Below are 20,478 nucleotides of genomic sequence, written 5' to 3'. Positions count from 1 at the left end.
AACCAACTAACTGCAGCTCATTTTATTATTCATGTATGTGAACGATTCCACTCTCGGCGAGGGAGCAAAACCGAGATTGCGAGGCACCTGGGGCTGGCGAACGCGATTCGCACGGGGTGCGACGTATGGGGCGTCTTTTGCCTCCCGCTATGCTCACCAGCCGACGAGAGCTAACGGGTAAACACGCGCGGTAATCACGTGTTTGCTGAGAGCACACATTATTTTAATAACCGACAACATTGTGCACGAGAAGTGAGTGAGCCCCTCTGCAACAATATCAATTAAGACTAAACGGGCAGACGGAATGAGTTGCGCCGCGTACTTTGATGAGAAGACACACACACACACGCTGCGCCAACCTGTTTAATTAACCTATTTCGCCCAGACTATTACCTATTATGTTTAGCAAATATAATAGCATAAGTTTATGTATGTGTTAATTAAGATGTAAGATAATGTTGAAATTTTGCATAGGAAAACGTGAAAAGTGAAAAAATCACAAATTAATTAATTTTAAAAGTAATTGAGTTTTTGAATTTATTGTTTGTATAATTAAATATAGATATAGACAATGCATAAAGTTTTATGTTGCAACATGAATGAAATTTCCCAATTTGATGATTTAATTAAAAGGAATAATTATTGTGACTTTCTCTGAATTGCCATTCTTGGATGTTCTATGCAAATTTACAGTACAAATTTTCTTGCGCTTCCTTGTTAGTGAATGCAAATTTAAAAATTTAGAACATAAACGACGTGAAAGTAACAGGGGGAGCGCGACTAATAGAATAATGCATCATAGCCATCACAGGGCGCATCAAAATTTCAGTGGCGGCCGCAGGGGCTTTGATTAACTAAAGCAAACGCACTCGAAATTCCTGCTCGAGCAACTATGGGGGGTAATTGGAGTCCCTGGGGTCGGACGGGCCGCTCTTCAAAGGGGACGCGACGAGCTAAGTGCCCTGCTGCACAAAAGCTGATACTTTAAATTTTTGCAGCACCGGACGCCAAAGATACGATGATAGGGTGTTAGGGTGATCAACATAAATCCATTCAATGTTTCATTTTCAATAAATTGAAAAAAAGGATAAAACCACTAATAAATCACCTTAATTGTGGGCCATATTATCATCTAGGAAGTGACACGCTGTAAAATAAAGCGTGACGTCAAGTCAAAACAGGACGTTAAAAATTGATGGATGCTGCCTCAATTCTGAATTAGAATGCTCCGATTCAAGATAATTTTGGTTTGGATGGTGGTATAAAATTTCGTATTTAATTCACTATTTAGGATAATATTTATGAATAAGTGCAGCTCCTGCTACTATTGCCTATGGGGTTCGTCTGGACGGTCAAGTCATGTCTTCGATTGGGTGAAATAAACGTCACCACCCTTAAACATCCCGTTCAGCGGTGCATTTCTCAATGTCTCGCGCTCTCTAGCACTTCCAAGAAATGCACCATAAACTACAAAACTGGTGGATGTACCATCAAAAGTTTTATTTAATTTTTTTTTTTTCTGAAAGAATTGAAAATTATTTCAGTTGTGGACGAGCCGTGTCAAGGGAAGGAGCAATTTCAACTGACAAGGGTCAAGGCTGATCAAAAAATGTTGGTCTGCTATTTGGACATTGAAGAGTAAGAGGATATGATTTATTTTCATCAATTAATTTTAAATTCTTTTCAGGGTTGATGACTCCTCTTTCGACGCAATGAAAATGCTGCAGCTCAATTTGTGTACGCATTTATCGATTGGGCCGTGGTTTTTCTACAATCCAGACACAAACAAGATCAGCCCACGCCAATTTTTGATAGGTATATTAAGTGAAAAAAAAAATCTATTCGATATTGAAATTTTTCTCTCACAATCAGATCGTTTAAACAAGACAAAGGTTTACGCGCAAAAGCTAGGCATTCCAACCTTCATGAATTTCGGCAGCATGTATGGAAGCAACGGCATGGACGGAGTCACTTTTTCAAAAGTCGCCGCCAACGCAATTCTGCGGACACAACTGATTAACAGGATGCTCGAGCTCGTCGAAGAGTACAAATTTGACGGTATCAACTTGCGCTGGTTTTATCCAGGCTGTATTCTTGTAAGTTCGAACAAATTATCTTGATTTCATAATTAATAATATAATAAAAAAAAGTTGGACTGCTCCCAGGGTAACAGAAATGACAAGGAAAACTTGGTGACATTGCTCAAGGAGCTTTATCCAGCACTTAGAGACAAAGGCAAACTATTGTTATTGCTTGTGAGCAACTCAGATACAGTCATCTTGAAAGGTTTGTAAATTAGAGAATCACAAATAATATTTTACATTTTATTTTACAGAAATGTAAGTTTTCAGCTAATAGCAATGTGGCAAAAAAAAAATGATTAAATAAAATAAGTTAATTAGAATTAATTGGTCATGAATCATTTTGAGATCTAAATTGTAAGCGACAAATAAAGTTGAAAATTTACTAATTAATTAAATACAATTCCAATAAACGATACAGCTAATTTATTCTTACCTGTAAATTCAGGGTACGACTTGTACACTTTATGGAATTTTGTCGACTATTTTTACATGTTGACCTACGTTTATGACGGTTCATGGAGCTCTACCTTACTCCCCTCATCGCCCCTGCACAGCGTTGCAAGTTTTTAAACAAGACTAATTTACGAAATTTTTGAAAATGAATGGCTGCAGATTTTCTCGGTCGGTGCGATCAAAGACAAGATTGGAGCGGCTCGCATGAAAAAGGTGATCGCCGGGGTGGCCCCATACTCTGTCCTATTTGATCCTTGCACAGCAAAGCGCACAGCCTAAAAGCAAAGCTGAAGTCGCCAAGGCACAAACGGCAACCTATTCAGAGGTGAAATTTTACTCTCACATGTAAAATTAATTAAGTAAATTGCGTGAAATTTATCATGAAATCCATCATTTGGGGAGAAAATAATAGGAATAATTGGCTCGTGCTGTAAATTAGTTTATGATGGAAATAAAAAAATCTTCCGATAGGTTTGTCAGACCATAAGGAAGCAAAATTACACTATTTTAAAGGATGACAAGAATGGAAATTATGCACACAACACAAAGCAAGTTTTTTCTTATGAGGACTTGAATACTTTGAATGAAAAAGTAAAAAAATCAATTAAACTTCAAATAAGATATAAAAATCTTTTATTTTTTCAGGTTGAATATTTCAAATCGACAGGGGTAGTGGGAGTTTTTTTCGGACATATTAATAAAGATGACTGGATGGGCGAGTGTGGCTGCGGAACGATGCCCGTCCTGAGGATGACCGCCGAGCTGCTGCACGGCGCCGGCTGCTTGGTGCGCCAGTGCGTGTGACCTAAGTGGCCTGTCAGGATTTGCAGTCCAAATGTAACTCAAACGCCACGCAGAAAAAATGTGTTCTGCGGTTAACTAGTGATTTTTTCACTTATAGAACGACGCGGTGAAATTCTAAAACACCAATATGTCATCAATTACCATATATCTTTATAAAGTGTGCTTCTTTAAATCCTTTAAATTCAAGCTAATTGATAATATAAATGTTAAAATTACAAATCTTTAATGAATTATTAAAAAAAATGGCAACCCATATTCAATATTTGGTTTTCAAATGTAATTTGATTTATACATGAACATATGAGATCCAGATCCAACAATTCATAATTTTGATCAATTAATTTGATTATTTTTAATATTTTAAATTTTTGACAAATAAACAATTATTAGAGCATTTTGAGTTATAGTATTAATATTAAAAACTTGAATAACAAACAGGAATTATTTATCTCATGATAAAATTATTTCATGGTATGTTTCCTCATATTTTATGATATTTTCTGCAATTTGCACCAATATTTTTCTGATTCAATCATCTTCCAGCTAATTATGTATATTGTACTGGATGTTATGCTGCAGGTCTTTAAATTTTTGCATCTCTTATATGTATGCACTCGATAGCGTTATGAACTGAACAACTGACTTGGTCGGGGACCACTGAACGGAGTCTCCCGGGGGTTATACATTGTGTAAATCCATAACAACATAATATGTAGTTATATGTATAATAATTATATTTTACCCCATTTAAAAAAAAACCAAGGGCCGCGAAACAAAATTTTAATCATTTCGCAGGCCACATAAGAGGAAGTTGCGGGTAACCAATTCTGACGTCAATTTGTATTCTCAAAATATAACCGGACGTTTTGGTGTTGATGACTGCAGCCTCATTTCAGAGTTTAGTATATTGACATGTTCCGTTTGGAGATGATTTTGATTTCAAAAATGGTAAAATTTCATATTAAATTTTATTTTCAATTAGAAATTAATGTATGGGTCTTATTGTAAGTTTGTTCTATTTTTGCCGGTGGGGTTTGTCTGGACGGTCAAGTCATGTCCTCGAGTGCAGCAAATAAACACCACTGCCATTATACATCCCCTTCAAAGGTGCATTTCTCAATGTCTCGGCCTCTCCAGCTTCTCCAAGAAATGCACGTTGAACTACAAAACGGGTGGATGTACCGTCAAAAATTTTAATTTTGGTTTGAAGGATTTTCACATTATGAATTCCAGTTGCAGACGAGCTTTGTCAAGGGAAGGAGCAATTTAAACCAACATGGGCTAAGACAGATCAGAAAATGTTGGTCTGCCTATTGGACGAACTGTATGAGAATTAAGTTTTTATTTTCCACTAAAAGATTGACTCTCTAAGAATTAAGAGGACTTTGGGAAGTTATTTTTAATAAAATAATTTTGATTTTCGTAATAATTATTTATGGCTCAGAAATTTCACATAAAATTGAACAAATTTTGTTAACATTGGTTCGCATACATAAACTTCTGCTAAAAACCTTATTTTCAGCCGTTCAAAATAATATATATGATCACAATTTGCAATTGTTCAATTATCTTCAGAGTAGATGACTCCACTTTCGACTCAATGCTAATGTTGCAGCTAAATTTGTGTACGCACCTATCAATGGGGCCATGGTTTTTCTATGATCCAGACACAAACAAGATTAGTCCACGCCAATTTTTGATAGGTAAATCAAAGTGAAAAATATTCTATTAAAGATATTTTCTCTGCTCTCAGATCGTTTCAACAAAACGAAAGTATTTGCGCAAAAGCAAGGTATTCCTGTCATCATGAATTTCGGCAGCTATGAAGCAGGTAACGGCATGAACGGCACCACTTTTTCAAAGGTTGCCGCCGACGTCAACTTAAGGACCCAATTGATTAAGAGGATGCTCGAACTCGTCGACGAATACAAATTTGATGGAATCAACTTACGCTGGTATTATCCAGGCTGTGTTCTCGTAAATTAATGGAATTTTAAGTATTTTATTTTTGATTGCTCAAATTTAAAAAAGTACGACTGCGTCAAGGGCAACAAGAAGGACAAGGAAAACTTGGTGGCAATTTTTAAGGAGCTTTATCCAGCAGTCAAGGCCAAGGGCAAACTATTGTTCTTGCTTGTTGGCTACGCAGAGTCGTATGTTACAAATGGTATAATAGACATATTTACAAACTTACAACCGGGGCTAAAGATAAAAATAAAAAGTCAAAAAAATAAGGAAGTGAATAACTGAGTAAAAAGAAATCTAAAAAAAAAAAAAAAAATCATTTTAATATTTATGTAGAGCGGTGAATGTTTGCTTGAAAAGTTTCAGAAACCTCTAATATAATAATAATAAGAACATCTGAAAAATTTATGAAAATAGAAAGTTCATTTTATTACAAATAGTTTAAAATAATTTGCCTAATTTTTTCGCTTCAAATGTGAAGTTATTATAATAAGTAAGATCTCGAATTGTGTTTAATTTTTACTTCAAAAATTCAAGGGTACGATCTAAATGCTCTATGGAATTTGGTTGACTACTTTTATATGACGACGTACGAGTATGAAGGTTCATGGAGCACCTCCCTTTCCCCCGCTACGGCCATGCACAACCTTGCAAGTTTTTCATTTCTTTTTTGTATTAAAAACTAACACAGTCGTTTAATAAAACGAATTGTTGCAGATTTACTCAATCGCTGCGGTCAAAGAAAGGATTGGAGCGGCTCGCATGACAAAGGTGCTTGCCGGGGTGGCCCCTTTCTGTGTCCTCTATGAACTGGTACAGAAAAACACTGTGCCTAGAAGCAAATCTAGTGGAGTCACCAAAGGCCGAGTGACAAAATATGCAGAGGTGATCTTTTTAGCGCACTCATTTGCACTAAAATGTTTTGGAAATGATCAAGAAGGTTAGATCTTCAATTTTAACACAGTGGGCATATTATCAGGCCATATTTTCTCCATGATTTTTTTTAGCTAACTTAGAATGCACCTTAATAAATTCTGCACGGAAAATAACAGAATAGCAGAAGCCATTTTTTTTTATAAAAAAATAATTTTTGCAACAAGGAAAAAGCCCGATTCATTCATTTACATAGCAGAAGCTCATTAGTTTAATGATGAAAATTAAGTTCAACTACCTCCTGATAGGTTTGTCAGACCATAAGGAAGCAAAATTACACTATTTTAAAGGATGACAAGAATAGCAATTACGCATACAACGCGACGCACGTTTTTTCATACGAAGACTTGAATACTTTGACCGCAAAAGTAAATAACTTTATTGGCATTTCAATTTCTTTGATATTTGATAATATCCGTTTTTTATAGATAGAGTATTTAAAATCCACTGGTGTGGCGGGACTTTTTTTCGGCTACATTAGCAAAGACGACTGGATGGACGAGTGCGGCTGCGGCACAATGTCCATCATGAGGATGACCGCTGAGCTGCTGCACGGCGCTGGCTGCTCGCTGCGTCAGTGCGTGTGACCTGTTAGGATTTGCAACCCCCGATTTGCCCCCACAAATCTTTACTTGCGCGCCACCATTTGTAAAATTGCTTCATGGCTCGTCGCTGAGTGAATATTAAATCTTGTAATTTCCATGGAGGTCTGGAGGTCTACACAACAAAACGCAGCAAAAAATGCTTTGTGTTTGCCAAATTTCTGCTTTTTCTATTCTTGTCCTAATCAGCGAAATTGTGCAAATTTACAATTAAAATTAATATAATATATTGATTTAATAAGTTTGATTTCATTTATAGCATGATTACCATAAATGTAGATAGTTTTGGATTTTTAAAAATGTATTGCTAAACCAGAATAAAATAATTTTTTTAATGATGCGATTCGATTGGTATTTATTCCGCACATTTAATCTTCTAAAAATTTATCGTGATTTTATTTTGTTGAAGGATTCTGCACACAAAGTTGCCAGTAAAAAGCTACGACACGTGATTCCAATATTTAGACCATAGAGGAGCCTTAGGAGGAGGTTGCACAAAACAAATTTTACATGACATAAAATATTTGTACCATTAGACCAACAATTATAATATTTACGTTGTAAATTTGTGTAATAATTTATGAGTTACGAAATAAAATAAAATTATTCTTACAATGCACCACTTTCATAATATTGCATTATTTATTTTAAAATTGTTGCTGCAAATTGCAATGAACATATTGCAGATTAAATCTTAATAAAAATTTATTCTGATGAATTATGATACTTGATACTGCACAAATAGCCAACTGAGCGACAGTATTCAAAATTTTTACATCACCTGAACAACATTAAACAGGATGCTAAGTAAGATATTATTCTTCATGCTCTGACCAACATACAATCCATATATGGCCCCTTTTTAAATTTATACCTCGATCCACGAACAAAAACTTTCAATCTTTTTGTAGGCCATAAAAGGAAGTTCAGCAATATCAATTCCGCATGACGTCATTTTGTTTGCGTAAATCATAACCGGACGTAGCAGTTGAAATGTATGCTATACCTCAGACCAGAATTCAGTATGAAAATGCTCCATATATACAGATGATTTTGGTTTTGAAATTTGTAAAATTTCATTATACCTTTTCTTTTATATTATAGAGATTAATATGATCTATATTGTAAGTTTTTGCTACTGATGCTGCCAGTGGGGTTTGTCTGGACGGTCAAGTCATGTCCGCGAGTGCAGCAAATAAATGCCACTGCCAGTAAATATCCCCTTCAGACGTGCATTTCTCAATGTCTCGGCCTCCCCAGCTTCACCAAAAACTGCACTATGAACTACAAAACGGGTGGATGTATATCATCAAAAAATAAAAAAGTTAGGTATATTCGAGAAATTTAATATAATTTCAGTTTTGAACGAGCCCTGCCTAGGAAAGGAGCGATTTGAACCAACATGGGTCACTGCTGATCAGAAATTGTTGGTCTGCTATATTGACGAACAGTAAGAAAAATGATTTTTTTTTTGCATCGGGTTGCTTGAAAGTCTATCAAATCAATAAACAAAAAAAATGTGGATTTTTTCATAATAAAATAATTTGAATTTAAAATATTGATCATGTAGCTAAAAAAAAATTAAATACATAAAATTTTATTTACATAATATTTGGTACACATATATTATGCTAAAAATATCTTTTCAAAAGATGGCCTATTTTCCATGATAATCAGGATTTCCAATTATTTTCACATTTATTCTCTCCAGAGTGGATGACTCCTCTTTCGACATAATGCCAATGCTGCAGCTCAATTTGTGTACGCACTTATCGATCGGGCCGTGGTTTTTTTATGCTCCAGACACAAACAAGATCAGTCCACGCCAATTTTTGATAGGTATAAATAAAAGAAGGAAAATATTCTGGTCAATTTTGAGATATTGAATGTAAACAACGTGATGTAACAATTTGGAAAAATAATAAACAATGATAATTTTTCTCCAGACCTTCTTAACAAAACGAAGGTGTTTGCGCAAAAGCAAGGCATTCCAGTCATCATGAATTTTGGCAGTGCAGAAGGAGGCAACGGCATGGATGGCGACACTTTTTCAAAAGTCGTCGCTGACGTCAACTTAAGGACTCAGTTGATTAAGAGGTTGCTGGAACTTGTCGATGAGTACAAATTTGATGGCATCATCGTGCGTTGGTACTATCCGGGCTGTTCCTTTGTAATTTAATCCAATTCCAAGCAAATTTTTGCTTATTTTTAATTCTTTTATTATTTGAAAATAGACAGACTGCGTCAAGGGCAATGCGAAGGACAAGGAAAACTTGGTGACAATGTTTAAGGAGCTTTATCCCGCACTTAAAGCCAAGGGCAAACTATTGTTCTTGCTCGTGGGCAACTGGGATGCGATGATCATGAGAGGTATTAAAAAGATATTTATAACAATATTGCAATTTCTGTTTAATTTTTTATGATTATGTAATTAAATAACACATTAAATCAATAGAGGCAGATTAAAAAATAATTTAAAACGTGCTTAAAAAAATAAAAATATTAAATGTCAGCAAAATAATGTAATTGGTTGTACGGAAAAAAATCATATCAAACAAATGAAGCTCAAAATACATATATTCCTTACTTTGTTGCCTTAAGTTTGGAGTTAATAATATTAAAATCTCATTTTTAATTCTCACTTCAAAAATCCAGGCTTGGACCTGAACGTTTTATGGAATTTCGTTGACTACTTTTTTATTCAGACGTACACATATGAAGGTTCATGGAGCACCAACCTGTACCCCTCTACGGGCATGAACAACCTTGCAAGTTTTTCATTAATTTTTATAATAATCCGTGAATTTGATGAAATGAATTATTGCAGATCTACTCAGTCGGTGCGGTCAAAGACAAGATTGGAGCGGCTCGCATGAAAAAGGTGCTTGCCGGGGTGACTCCCTTATCAGTCCTCTATGAACTTGTACAAAAAAACACAATACCTAAAACCAAGACTAGCGAAGTCACCAAAGGCCGATACCCCAATTATCAAGAGGTACTTTTTTAGCTCACAATTAAAAAAAGATGAATTAAAATATTAAGGTTAAATTAAATTTGATTAGCTCTGAAAATTAATTTATTGGAGATATTCTCATGCAAAGTTTATGTAAGAGTTGTTTACTGGTTCTAACTGTAAATTCATAAAAAAATATTGATTTAGAGACAGAAAGTAGCAGTTTTCCTATGTTAAGAATCAACAAAATCAATGAAAATAAATTTTATCTCTCTCCCGGCAGACTTGTCAGATCATAAGGAAACAAAATTACACTATTTTAAAGGATAACAAGAATTGCAATTACGCATACAACACTACACATGTATTCACTTACGATGACTTGAATTCTCTAACAGCAAAAGTAAATAAGTATTTACAATTCAATTTCTTTAATGCTAAAATTTTGATTTTCTTAGATTGAATATTTGAAATCTACTGGGGTAGTAGGAGTTTTTTACGGCTACATTCACAGAGACGACTGGAAGGGCGAGTGCGGCTGCGGCGCAATGCCTATCCTGAGGATGACCGCCGAGCTGCTGCACGGCGCCGGATGCCCGTTGCGGCAGTGCGTGTGACAAACCCTGTCAATTATTTGCAACCCTGATGTGACTCCTAATTGTACACCTTTACTTGCGCCACCTTAATTGCTTCAGGATTTGTGCGCCGACAATGAGTGAATATTACAAATTGTAATTTTGAGGAGGTCTGAACAACAAATCGCAGCAAAAAAATATAAAAATGCTTTTCCTTTGGCAAGTTTATGCTTTTTTAATTTTTGTCCTAATCAACGAAATTTTAAAACTTTGCAATTAAAATTAAATTGGGAAATTTTATTGTTTTAATAAGTTTTGATTTCATTGAGACTAACTTAAATGAAATCAAGATAATTTTTATTTTTTTATTTTTATTTTGTTCAAAAATGTAATTACTACAATTGATTCTTTAGATTCTTTAAATCAAGCAAGATAAAGGACAACTAATAACAAAAATAAAAGTGAATCTTTAAATAATGTATTACGATTCAGAATAACATAGTTAAATTATTTTTATGATGCGATTTCTTTGCATATTTTTTCCAAAACATTTCACCTTAATTCTTAAAATTGATCACGATTTCATTTTATTGGAAGGATTGGAAGATTCTGCACAAAGCCTGTAGTAAAAAGCCACGACACAAATCCTAACTTTCAATCTTTTTGTAGGCCATAGAAGGGCAATTGGAGGAAGTTGCACAAAAATGTAACATGGCGTAGTTTTGTTTGCGCAAGCCATAACCGGACGTAGCAGTCCATGACTGGAGCCTCATTGTCAGTTAAAAAATCAGGACACATTAAAATGTTCATTCTGGAGATCAATTTGATTTCAAAAATTGTATATTTCTTAATTAAATTTTGTTCTAGAAGAGATTAACATGTCATTATTATAAGTTTGTGCTACTGTTGTTGGTAGAATTCGTCGCGACGGTCAAGTCATGTCCGCGAGTGCCGCAAATAAACGCTACTGACATTAAACATCCCCTTCAGAGGTGCATTTCTCAATGTCTTGGCCTCCCCAGCTTCACCAAAAACTGCACCATAAACTACAAAACGGGTGGATGTATAACATAAAAAGATATTAATTTCAGGTGAAGTAATTCAAGAGTATTTCAGTTTTGGATGAGCCCTGTCGAGTGAGGAAGCCCTTTGAACCAACATGGGCCAAGACCGATCAGAAGATTATGGTCTGCCTTTTGGATGAACTGTAAGAGAAATGAGTTTTTATATTTTGCAAAATTTGAACTATCTTATAATTGAGAGGAGTTTGCAGGTTTATTTAAATAAAATAATTTCAATTTTGAGAATTTGGTACTAATGTAAATTATGGTTTAGTAAGTTTGCATCAGATTAAAAAATAAATAAACATAATTTTAGTCAACAAACATCTGCTCAAAAGTCTCAGCCGTTCAAAATAATATGAAATTCGGGTTCATTGCTTTTTTCTCAATATGATCAAACAAAATTAAGTTAATATACAATTCTCTTCAGATTGGACCCTTTTGACTCAATAAAAATGCTGCAGCTTAATTTTTGTACGCACTTATCGATCGGGCCGTGGTTTTTCTACGATCCAGACACAAACAAGATCAGTCCACGCCAAATTTTGATAGGTAAATTAAATTAAAAGTGTTGTGGTCTACATTGGGATTTTTCTCGTTAGATCGTTTCAACAAAACGAAGGTGTTTGCACAAAAACAAGGCATTCCTGTCATCATGAATTTTGGCAGCATGGAACCAGGCGACGGCATGGACGGTGTCACTTTTTCAAAAGTCGCCGCTGACGTTAATCTACGGACGCAACTGATTAAGAGGATGCTCGAACTTGTCGATGAGTACAAATTTGATGGAATCGACTTGCGTTGGTATTATCCGGGCTGTATTATCGTGAATTAATCAAATTTTGAGTATTATATTGTTTTTTATATAAATTTCTCAAAGTACGACTGTGTCAAAGGCAACAAGAAAGACAAGGAAAACTTGGTGATAATGGCCAAGGAGCTTTACCCAGCACTTAAGGTCAAGGGCAAACTATTCTTTTTGCACGTGGGCAAATTTGATTCGATTCTCATGAATGGTATTGAAATATTTACAATAGTTCTCAAATATCTGCTGGGGGCTGGGGTTAAGATAACAATTTAATAATTGGACACTGTTCAATAGACTAAAAATGTAGCTAGAAGAAATAATTTCAATGTGTATGTAGGCTGGAGAACGGGTTATTAACAAATATCCAAATTCAATTCATTGCAAAATAATCAATTACGTAAATCTCAATTTTATTTAAAAAATTCAGGGTATGACATGAACATTTTATGGAATTTCGTCGACTACTTTTATATGACGACTTACGTCTATGAAGACACCTGGAAAACCTCTTTGTTCCCCTCTACGGGCATGCACAACCTTGTAAGATTTTCTTTTATATGTATGTATGTGTATGTGTGTGTCATCTTATTCTCCTCTCCAATTGTTGGAGTTTTCTTTTCATTATATAACTTTTGAATATTTGTGTGATGTATCTCGAGTTGGGCAGAGATTGCCTTGTGGTACACCAATAAACTTCATTTGCAACTAATCTGGCACAAAATGAACTGTTGCAGATCTACTCCATCGGTATTATCAAAGATAAGATTGGAGCGGCTCGCATGAAGAAGGTGCTTGCCGGGGTGGCCTCATTCGCTGCCCTGTATGAACTTGTACAGAAAAACACAGTGCCCAGGAGTAAATCTAGTGAAGTCACAAAAGGCAGATTGGCAAACTATTCAGAGGTGCTTTTAAGCTCACATTTTGGCACTAAAAATGATTTATCTAAAGAAATATGGTTACGTTTAAGATAAAGTCAGCAAAAAAATTAAAATATTGGTAAATAATATTCACATGTCAATTTGCCTATGAGATCTTCTGGTGCTAACTCGACATGTGAATGTAGAACAAATGTAGAAAATATTATAGTTTAACACCAGTATTTCTTTGTTAAGCATTAAGCTCATTGTTTGTTTAATTGATGAAAAAATATTTATCTCCCTCCCGACAGGTTTGTCAGACCATAAGGAAGAAAAATTACTCTATTTTAAAGGATAACAAGACTAACAATTACGCATACAACGCGACGCACGTGTTTTCTTACGATGACCTGAATACTTTGACCGCAAAAGTAAATAATCACATTTAAACCTCAATTCTTGATACTTGAATTTTTTAGATTGAATATTTAAAATCCGCTGGTGTGGTGGGATTCATTTTTGGCTATATTAGCAACGATGACTGGAAGGACGAGTGCGGCTGTGGAACGATGCCAATCCTTAGGATGACCGCCGAGCTGCTGCATGGCGCCGGCTGCCCGCTCCGCCAGTGCGTGTAACCTGTCAGAATTTTCAGCCCCTATTTGTCCCAACCAACTTATAATTGTCCCTCTTTATTATACTTCAGTCGTGATTGTGCTTCAAGTGGATATTAACGTAATTTCGTCTCAAGGAAATGCACGTCAGGACGACAAAAAGTAGAAAAACGCTTTTTGGTGGACAAATTTGTGCTTTTTTACATTCGGCTGAAGCGATGGAATTCTGCGACTAAATTAATGCAGCTTTTGTGATACTTCTATCAAGTACCTAATTCTCTTTAAAAATTGTATTAATTTGAATTTAACTTAAATGTTATAAATGGTCACGCTTTCAAAGCTTTAATAATTTTTAGAGCCGCGCGGCAATCAAAGAATATAATTAGATTAAAATTTCAATTGTAAATAACATTCACATCGTAACATGAGATTAAAAGTTAATTCATATATTTTGGTGATGCCGTTCTGTCCAACAATTCGCTGTCTCCAAACAATTGATTCTTTTCAACGTGCAAACTATATGTTGCAATTGGTTAAATAAACAATGATAAAACATTTTTAATTTTTATAATAAAGTATTATTAACCAGCGTAACAAATTATTTTACTTGTAATGATTAAACAATTTTCTACTTGATATTTTAAAATCGTTTTTGCCTGTTGCAAAAATTCCAATGAACATTTTTGGCATGTATTTTCCGGCATTATTTGTACGTTTGTACTTTTCAAAGGGTTTGAAAAGTTTCGTTTCATGGAGGTTCAATATTGGTACAGAAAGATCAGATTTTGTGCGCCCTTCAAAATGATATCTTAGTTATCACTTTTATGTCACTCCGTCTGCGTGCAATAGCCGAAAAAGTCGAAAAACGAATTTTCGGCATGCCCGAGCGGAAGCCATCCTGGATTTTAGAGTTTCCGGGTTTTTTCAAGCAAATCAATAGTTCTAATTGTTTTATCAACTTGATATTTTCACAAATGTCGTACACACATGTGTTTAATAAATATTTTGATGATGATGATGATATTTTCACAAATGCAAGGAACAATTTTTAAAGTCACGTGGGTGGGCGCATCGACCATCTCGGCAGGCCCGTTTGGACGGAGTTAAGGAGTTTGCTCAATTGGCTGTGGTAATTTTTCTATCGGTCCAAAAATTAAAAACTTTGGCGAAAATTAAAGCTAATGGAGTAAATTTTTTTTTAAATTTAAATGTATACAATATATATTTTGAAATTTTTCCAAATAATATTTTTCGCTACTTCGCAAGTTTAGTGTGTAAAATATGTACATATTTATTTGCCTCTGTAAAGTATGCAATTGGTTTTTTTAACAAAAATTTTAAAAATAGTTGATTATATAATGTGACCTTCCCTGAAATTTTCAAAATTTTATTTTAAGCCGTTTTTATTGAAAAAATTCCCAAAAGTGGTTCTCAATTTACAAATGTTGATCATGCATTTTTTCACACATTGAATATTATTTATGAAAATACAGTTGCTGTTACGATATACAGTTGTCTCGATAAATTTTATATAGTTTGGGATATTCTCATAGCCAAGTCAAGCTATAAGTTATTAAATTTTCTTGTGTTAACTCAGCATTTGAATCAATTTGAATATCCCTGGATAAATTTTATTGATGGTTTAACAAGAAATTTCCAATGATAAGCGCAGTATATTAATTTATTAAATTTAAAATATTAATTAAAACACTGAGGGATATTCTCATGGCCAGTTTGCTTATGAGATTTTCTGACACTAATTAAGCATTTGAGTCAATTTAATTCTCTATATCAAGCTCTTTAGTTTAATGATAAATTCAAATTGTATCTCCCCCTCGGCAGGTTTGTCGAATACATGAGTACTTTATTCATGTGCATCACCGATATTATATCAGCTTTAAGTTATCTTGTTGTGCTGACCAACACACGTTCATTTTCATTGCCCCGTTTATGCCACGACCTATACAAATCCTAACTTTTCACTCTTTTTGCAGGCCATAGAAGGAAGTTACGATAGCAAATTTTAACATGACCCCGTTTAGTTTTGCGCAAATTACAACCGGATGTAGCAGTTGACGAGAAGAGCCTCATTCAGTCATAAATTCAGAACATTATTAAAATATTAAAATGCTCAATTTGGAGACGATTTTTATTTCAAAAATGGTATTATTTCATAATTAAACTCTCTTTTCTGGTAGAGATTAATATTATTCTTTTTAAGTTTGTGCTTCTGATGTCGGTGGAATTCGTTGCGACGGTTAAGTCATGTCAGCGAGTGCCGCAAATAAACGCTACAGACATTAAACATCCCCTTCAGAGGTGCATTTCTCAATGTCTCGGCCTCCCCAGCTTCAGCAAAAACTGCACCATAAACTACAAAACGGGTGGCTGTATATCCCAAAAAATGATATTTCCAATTTGCAGGAATTTTTAATTATTTCAGTTGTGGACGAGCCTTGTCAAGGAAAGGAGCGATTTGAACCAACATGGATTAAGGCCGATCAGAAAATTTTGGTCTGCCTTTTGGACGAACTGTAAGAGAAAAAGAGTTTTTATATTTGCAAAATTTGCTTTAAACTTGAACTATGTATTTAAACATTAAGAGGAGTTCGCTGATTAATTTTTAATAAAATATTTTCCTTTTTTAAGAATTTGGTACTAATATTGTGGTTAAGAAATTTTCATATAAGATTCGAAAAAAAAACATAATTTTGGTCAACAAACATCTGGTCAAAAGTCTCAGCCGTGCAAAATAATTTATGAAATTCGGGTTCACTGCTCTTTTCTCAATATAATAAAACACGTTTAATTTAATATTCAATTCTCTTCAGAGTGGACTCTTTTGACACGATAAAAATGCTGCAGCTCAATTTGTGTACGCACATATCAATGGGGCCGTGGTTTTTCTACGATCCAGACACAAACAACATCAGTCAGCGCCAAATTTTGATAGGTAAATTAAATTAAAAGTGTTATGGTTGACATTATATTGGGATTTTTCTCGATAGACCGTTTCAACAAAACGAAGGTGTTTGCGCAAAAACAAGGCATTCCTGTCATCATGAATTTTGGCAGCATGGAACCAGGCGACGGCATGGACGGTGTCACTTTTTCAAAAGTCGCCGCCGATGCCAATCTACGGACCCAACTGATTAAGAAGATGCTCCAACTTGTCGATGAGTACAAATTTGACGGAATCAACGTGCGTTGGTATTATCCGGGCTGTTTTGTCGTGAATTAATCAAATTTTGAATATTTTATTGTTTATTATTAAAATTAAAAACAAGTTTGACTGCATCAGGGGCGACAAGAAAGACAAGGAAAACTTGGTGACAATGTTTAAGGAGCTTTATCCAGCAGTCAAGGCCAAGGGCAAACTATTGTTCTTGAACGTGGGCAGATATGATGTGATACTTATGAGTGGTAGGCATACAACAATTCAAAAAATTTTAAGATTGCGCAATAAAATATTTACTGTAATTGTCGTAAAAATATCGCTAAAAGAAGAAATAATGTTAATGTGTGTGGGTTGGAATAAATTTTCAGACAGCAGAATATATTTAATACTTCAGAAATAAAAAGTCAATTTTACAATAGGTTGGAAAAGTGTTCCATATTTTTCGTTTTGCTTTAAATGTGGAATTATTTACTGGTGTCTGAATTATATTCATTCGAAAGATCTCTAATTGCCTAGGTCTAATTTTTACTTGAATAATTCAGGGTACAACCTGAACGTTTTATGGAATTTCGTCGATTATTTTTACATGACAACATACGACTATCAAGGTGTGTGGAGCGCCGACCTGTTCCCCTCTGCGCCCATGCACGAGCTAGCAAGTTTTGCATTTATAATAATTTTCTGTGATTAAATGAATTTTTTTGCAGATGTACTCAATTGGTGCGATCAAAGAAAAGATTGGAGCGGCTCGCATGACGAAGGTTCTTGCCGGGGTGGCCTCATTCTCTGTCCTCTATGAACTGGTACAGAATAACACTGTACCTAAAACCAAGACTAGTGCAGTTAGAAAAGGCCAAGTGGAACGCCTTTCAGAGGTGCATTTTTCACACATTGAATATTAACGGTTGCAGTTAGGATATACAGTGGTCGTCTATATATAAATTTTAAACAGTGTGGGATATTCTCATAGCCAAGCTGCTTATGAAATTTTCTTGTGCTAACTCAGCATTTGAATCAATTTGAATATCCCTGATCAAATTTCAAATTTTATTGATAGTTTAACGGCATTTTTCCAATGGTATTTCAATGATGAAAACAAATTTGATTTCCCTGTCAACAGGTTTGTCAGACCATAAGGAAGCAAAATTTCACTATTTTAAAGGATGACAAAATGTTCAATTACGCATACAACACGACGCACGTTTTTACTTATGAAGACATGAATATTCTGACCGCAAAAGTAAATAATTTAATATGCTACAATTTTTTTATTTATTATTGTTATAATTTCATTTTTTCTTTTAGATGGAATACTTTAAATCTGCTGGTGTAGAAGGAATTATTTTCGGCTATGCGAGCAATGACGACTGGATGGGCAAGTGTGGCTGTGGAAAAATGCCCGTCCTGAGGATGACCGCCGAGCTGCTGCACGGCGCCGGCTGTTCGCTGCGCCAGTGCGTGTGACCCACCCCTGTCGTTTATTTGCAACCCCGATGTGACTCAACCGACCTCTAATTGTCCCTCTTTGCTAACGTCGCCATTTGCATAATCGCGTCAGAGCGTGTGCGTCGAGTGAATATTAAATATAATTTCGTCTCGAGGGGAAGCTGGAGCTGCAGATCAAGACGACAAAAAGCAGCAAAAGGCTTGTGCGGTTGACACGTCTGCGCTTTTTGCCTTATTTGATCTAAACACTAAAAATCTGAAACTAATCGACACGTAATCTGAAATATAATGCTGGCTTGTTCAATTTAATCTTTGAATAAATTTTTATTGAACAAAACAAAAAAATCTGCGAGTTAACAAGTTAGCGCACGGCGAGCCTTAAAAGATTTAAACAAAAAAATGAAAATTTAATTTTTTTGTCAATATTATATAATTAAATTTAATTAATACCACTTCTTTGACATTAACTTGGTTCGACCACTATTCATATTCTTCTGATTACAGGGAACCCTGCAAAGAGTTTTCTTTGGTTGACAGCATCTATGTATACAAAAGAATATCCTGAACATAGATTTTGAATTTTTTTCTAGAATTAAATTAAATTAAATATTAAAATGTATTACTGCGACGGATGTCTTTTTGAGCTCACAAGTTTTAGCAAAATTTAGCAAAATCTTTGGTAGTGGTGGTACCTTTTGGTTCCGGAATTCAATTTTTAAAAACTGCACAACTTATAAATTTTTTTCAATATGGACAAAATAAACAACAGTATTAATAAAGCAGCGTGAATTTATCAAAACTATTGCACCAATAATATTTTGCATGTTATGGCCATTAAAATTTCATCATAATTTGTTAAAATCTACAGTCCATTTTCGATTTATATTAAATCTTATTTATCTTTATATTATTATTAGTTTTAGTATTTTGATATCGCGTTTCTCTGCAGTTTCCGAAAGAATATACAAAGGTAGTATTTTTTTCTTGAAAGGGCTGCGACGTCGAAGTCAAGTGCTGGGGATTCGATCGGGGCTAAAATATTCATGGCATGCAAATAAGCGGGCGTCGACGACAAACCATGAATTTGCAATACAAGAGAGAGCGAGAAACCAAGAGCATTTTCCGCAGCTGGAATCATTTGCAGGGCTTCGGGCCGATTCATTCGAACACTGTTGCCTGCCGGGCTAACAAGCTGCGTTCCTTTCTCGTTTTTCCTTTTGGGCCCCGGTGGAATTTTACGCATTCATCCGGTGCTTATTTACGAGAGGCATTGTGCGCTGCCGGCAGGGATTTTACCGAGAACATAAATATTAGGAATGCTCGTCGCTGCATGATTGACCGCGCGCGCGAGTAAGAAAAGAAGCACCGCACCGGGCCACTTTCTTTTCGTTATCCGTCTCTTCTTTTCCCGGCAGCAACAGTTCTTTTTCTTCTCTTCGCCATCCGCAGAAAATAATGGTAAAAATATGAATAGAGAGGGAAAAAGCGTGCGCGCAACAAATGCGAATTTTTTGCTGCAAATTTTCTGCCCGGCGAATTAAGATTTTCCGGGGTGTCTCGCCGCCGCCGCTAACGCTAAATGGACTTTTCATGCATATTTATGAGTTTTTCCGTTCTGGCTGCAAGCGACGCTGGTCGTGCTCATTAGAACAAAGGACTTGAGGCGAAAATTTTCTCCTTGCTGCAGCTGCGACCGAAATTTTTCACAAATGAGAACGGATGCGATGAGCAAATTATGTTAAATTCAGTCTGTGCAGCAGGCTGAAATTTAACTACTAATTATTTAATTTATTAAACTTATAAGGTTGATTTTCAAATAATTAAAAATCTCTGTATGTTCTGTTGTTCTTATGCTGAAATAATATGACATGTGTAATAAGAAATGGAGAATGAAATTGCGGCTCAATTATTAGTGACTATTTTTGAAAAAGAAATTCTGAATAAAAAACAAATTGAAATTATCAGGTGCATAAGGACCGTCAAATTATTATTTTATTCTATGACCTTGTTTAAGACGTTTAAATTTGTACTGAGAGTTAAATAATAATTATTTTGTTATTTTGGATCAACTCAACAAGAAGAAAACTACATCATTCAAGAAGCACATTATTATATGATAAAAATTTAATCATAATTTATGAAAAA

General features: G+C 35.0%; 6 protein-coding genes across 11 annotated transcripts in view; 5 read left to right on the top strand and 1 right to left on the bottom strand.

Moving 5' to 3' along the window:
- The window catches only part of LOC132197566 (uncharacterized), a 190,119-nt gene that overhangs the window by 89,106 nt on the left and 80,535 nt on the right, over window positions 1–20,478 (bottom strand). The gene's annotated exons all lie outside the window — the stretch shown is intronic.
- Window positions 4,215–7,074, top strand: LOC132196867 (probable chitinase 10). Of its 6 annotated transcripts, XM_059619800.1 has the most exons (10): window positions 4,215–4,289; window positions 4,351–4,519; window positions 4,575–4,665; window positions 4,957–5,044; window positions 5,095–5,318; window positions 5,373–5,508; window positions 5,844–5,956; window positions 6,024–6,191; window positions 6,488–6,607; window positions 6,668–7,074. In XM_059619800.1, exons 4-10 carry the CDS (start codon window positions 4,981–4,983, stop codon window positions 6,824–6,826), a joined length of 984 nt encoding a protein of 327 aa, XP_059475783.1. In that variant the 5' UTR covers window positions 4,215–4,289; window positions 4,351–4,519; window positions 4,575–4,665; window positions 4,957–4,980; the 3' UTR covers window positions 6,827–7,074. The 6 variants fall into 6 exon arrangements, 4 of the variants coding, with proteins under 4 accessions (XP_059475783.1, XP_059475784.1, XP_059475781.1 ...); XR_009441799.1 differs by having other exon boundaries at window positions 4,575–5,044; window positions 6,024–6,246; window positions 6,314–6,607; window positions 6,668–6,697; XR_009441800.1 differs by having other exon boundaries at window positions 4,575–5,044; window positions 6,024–6,246; window positions 6,668–6,688.
- On the top strand, window positions 7,867–10,496 carry LOC132197459 (probable chitinase 10). The gene is made up of 10 exons (XM_059620757.1): window positions 7,867–7,909; window positions 7,971–8,142; window positions 8,201–8,291; window positions 8,553–8,680; window positions 8,788–9,011; window positions 9,076–9,211; window positions 9,497–9,609; window positions 9,669–9,836; window positions 10,078–10,197; window positions 10,253–10,496. Exons 1-10 carry the CDS (start codon window positions 7,889–7,891, stop codon window positions 10,409–10,411), a joined length of 1,332 nt encoding a protein of 443 aa, XP_059476740.1. The 5' UTR covers window positions 7,867–7,888; the 3' UTR covers window positions 10,412–10,496.
- On the top strand, window positions 10,476–14,220 carry LOC132197458 (probable chitinase 10). The gene is made up of 11 exons (XM_059620756.1): window positions 10,476–10,525; window positions 11,039–11,207; window positions 11,264–11,432; window positions 11,486–11,576; window positions 11,861–11,982; window positions 12,033–12,256; window positions 12,311–12,446; window positions 12,666–12,778; window positions 12,973–13,140; window positions 13,407–13,526; window positions 13,575–14,220. The coding sequence occupies exons 2-11, from the start codon at window positions 11,127–11,129 to the stop codon at window positions 13,731–13,733; spliced, it is 1,383 nt and encodes a 460-aa protein (XP_059476739.1). The 5' UTR covers window positions 10,476–10,525; window positions 11,039–11,126; the 3' UTR covers window positions 13,734–14,220.
- Window positions 15,802–16,950, top strand: LOC132197902 (uncharacterized). Its single transcript, XM_059621504.1, has 5 exons — window positions 15,802–15,872; window positions 15,931–16,099; window positions 16,153–16,243; window positions 16,541–16,662; window positions 16,718–16,950. The coding sequence occupies exons 1-5, from the start codon at window positions 15,837–15,839 to the stop codon at window positions 16,948–16,950; spliced, it is 651 nt and encodes a 216-aa protein (XP_059477487.1). The 5' UTR covers window positions 15,802–15,836.
- LOC132197992 (probable chitinase 10) lies at window positions 17,026–18,454 on the top strand. Its single transcript, XM_059621649.1, has 5 exons — window positions 17,026–17,132; window positions 17,430–17,542; window positions 17,595–17,762; window positions 18,008–18,127; window positions 18,193–18,454. The coding sequence occupies exons 1-5, from the start codon at window positions 17,045–17,047 to the stop codon at window positions 18,349–18,351; spliced, it is 648 nt and encodes a 215-aa protein (XP_059477632.1). The 5' UTR covers window positions 17,026–17,044; the 3' UTR covers window positions 18,352–18,454.

Source organism: Neocloeon triangulifer, unplaced genomic scaffold, assembly GCF_031216515.1.
Source record: "Neocloeon triangulifer isolate White Clay Creek 2 clone unplaced genomic scaffold, ASM3121651v1 ptg000012l, whole genome shotgun sequence".
Classification (NCBI taxonomy): domain Eukaryota; kingdom Metazoa; phylum Arthropoda; class Insecta; order Ephemeroptera; family Baetidae; genus Neocloeon; species Neocloeon triangulifer.
The sequence above is the reverse complement of the archived record's forward strand: the minus strand, read 5'-3'. Positions and strand labels throughout refer to the sequence as shown.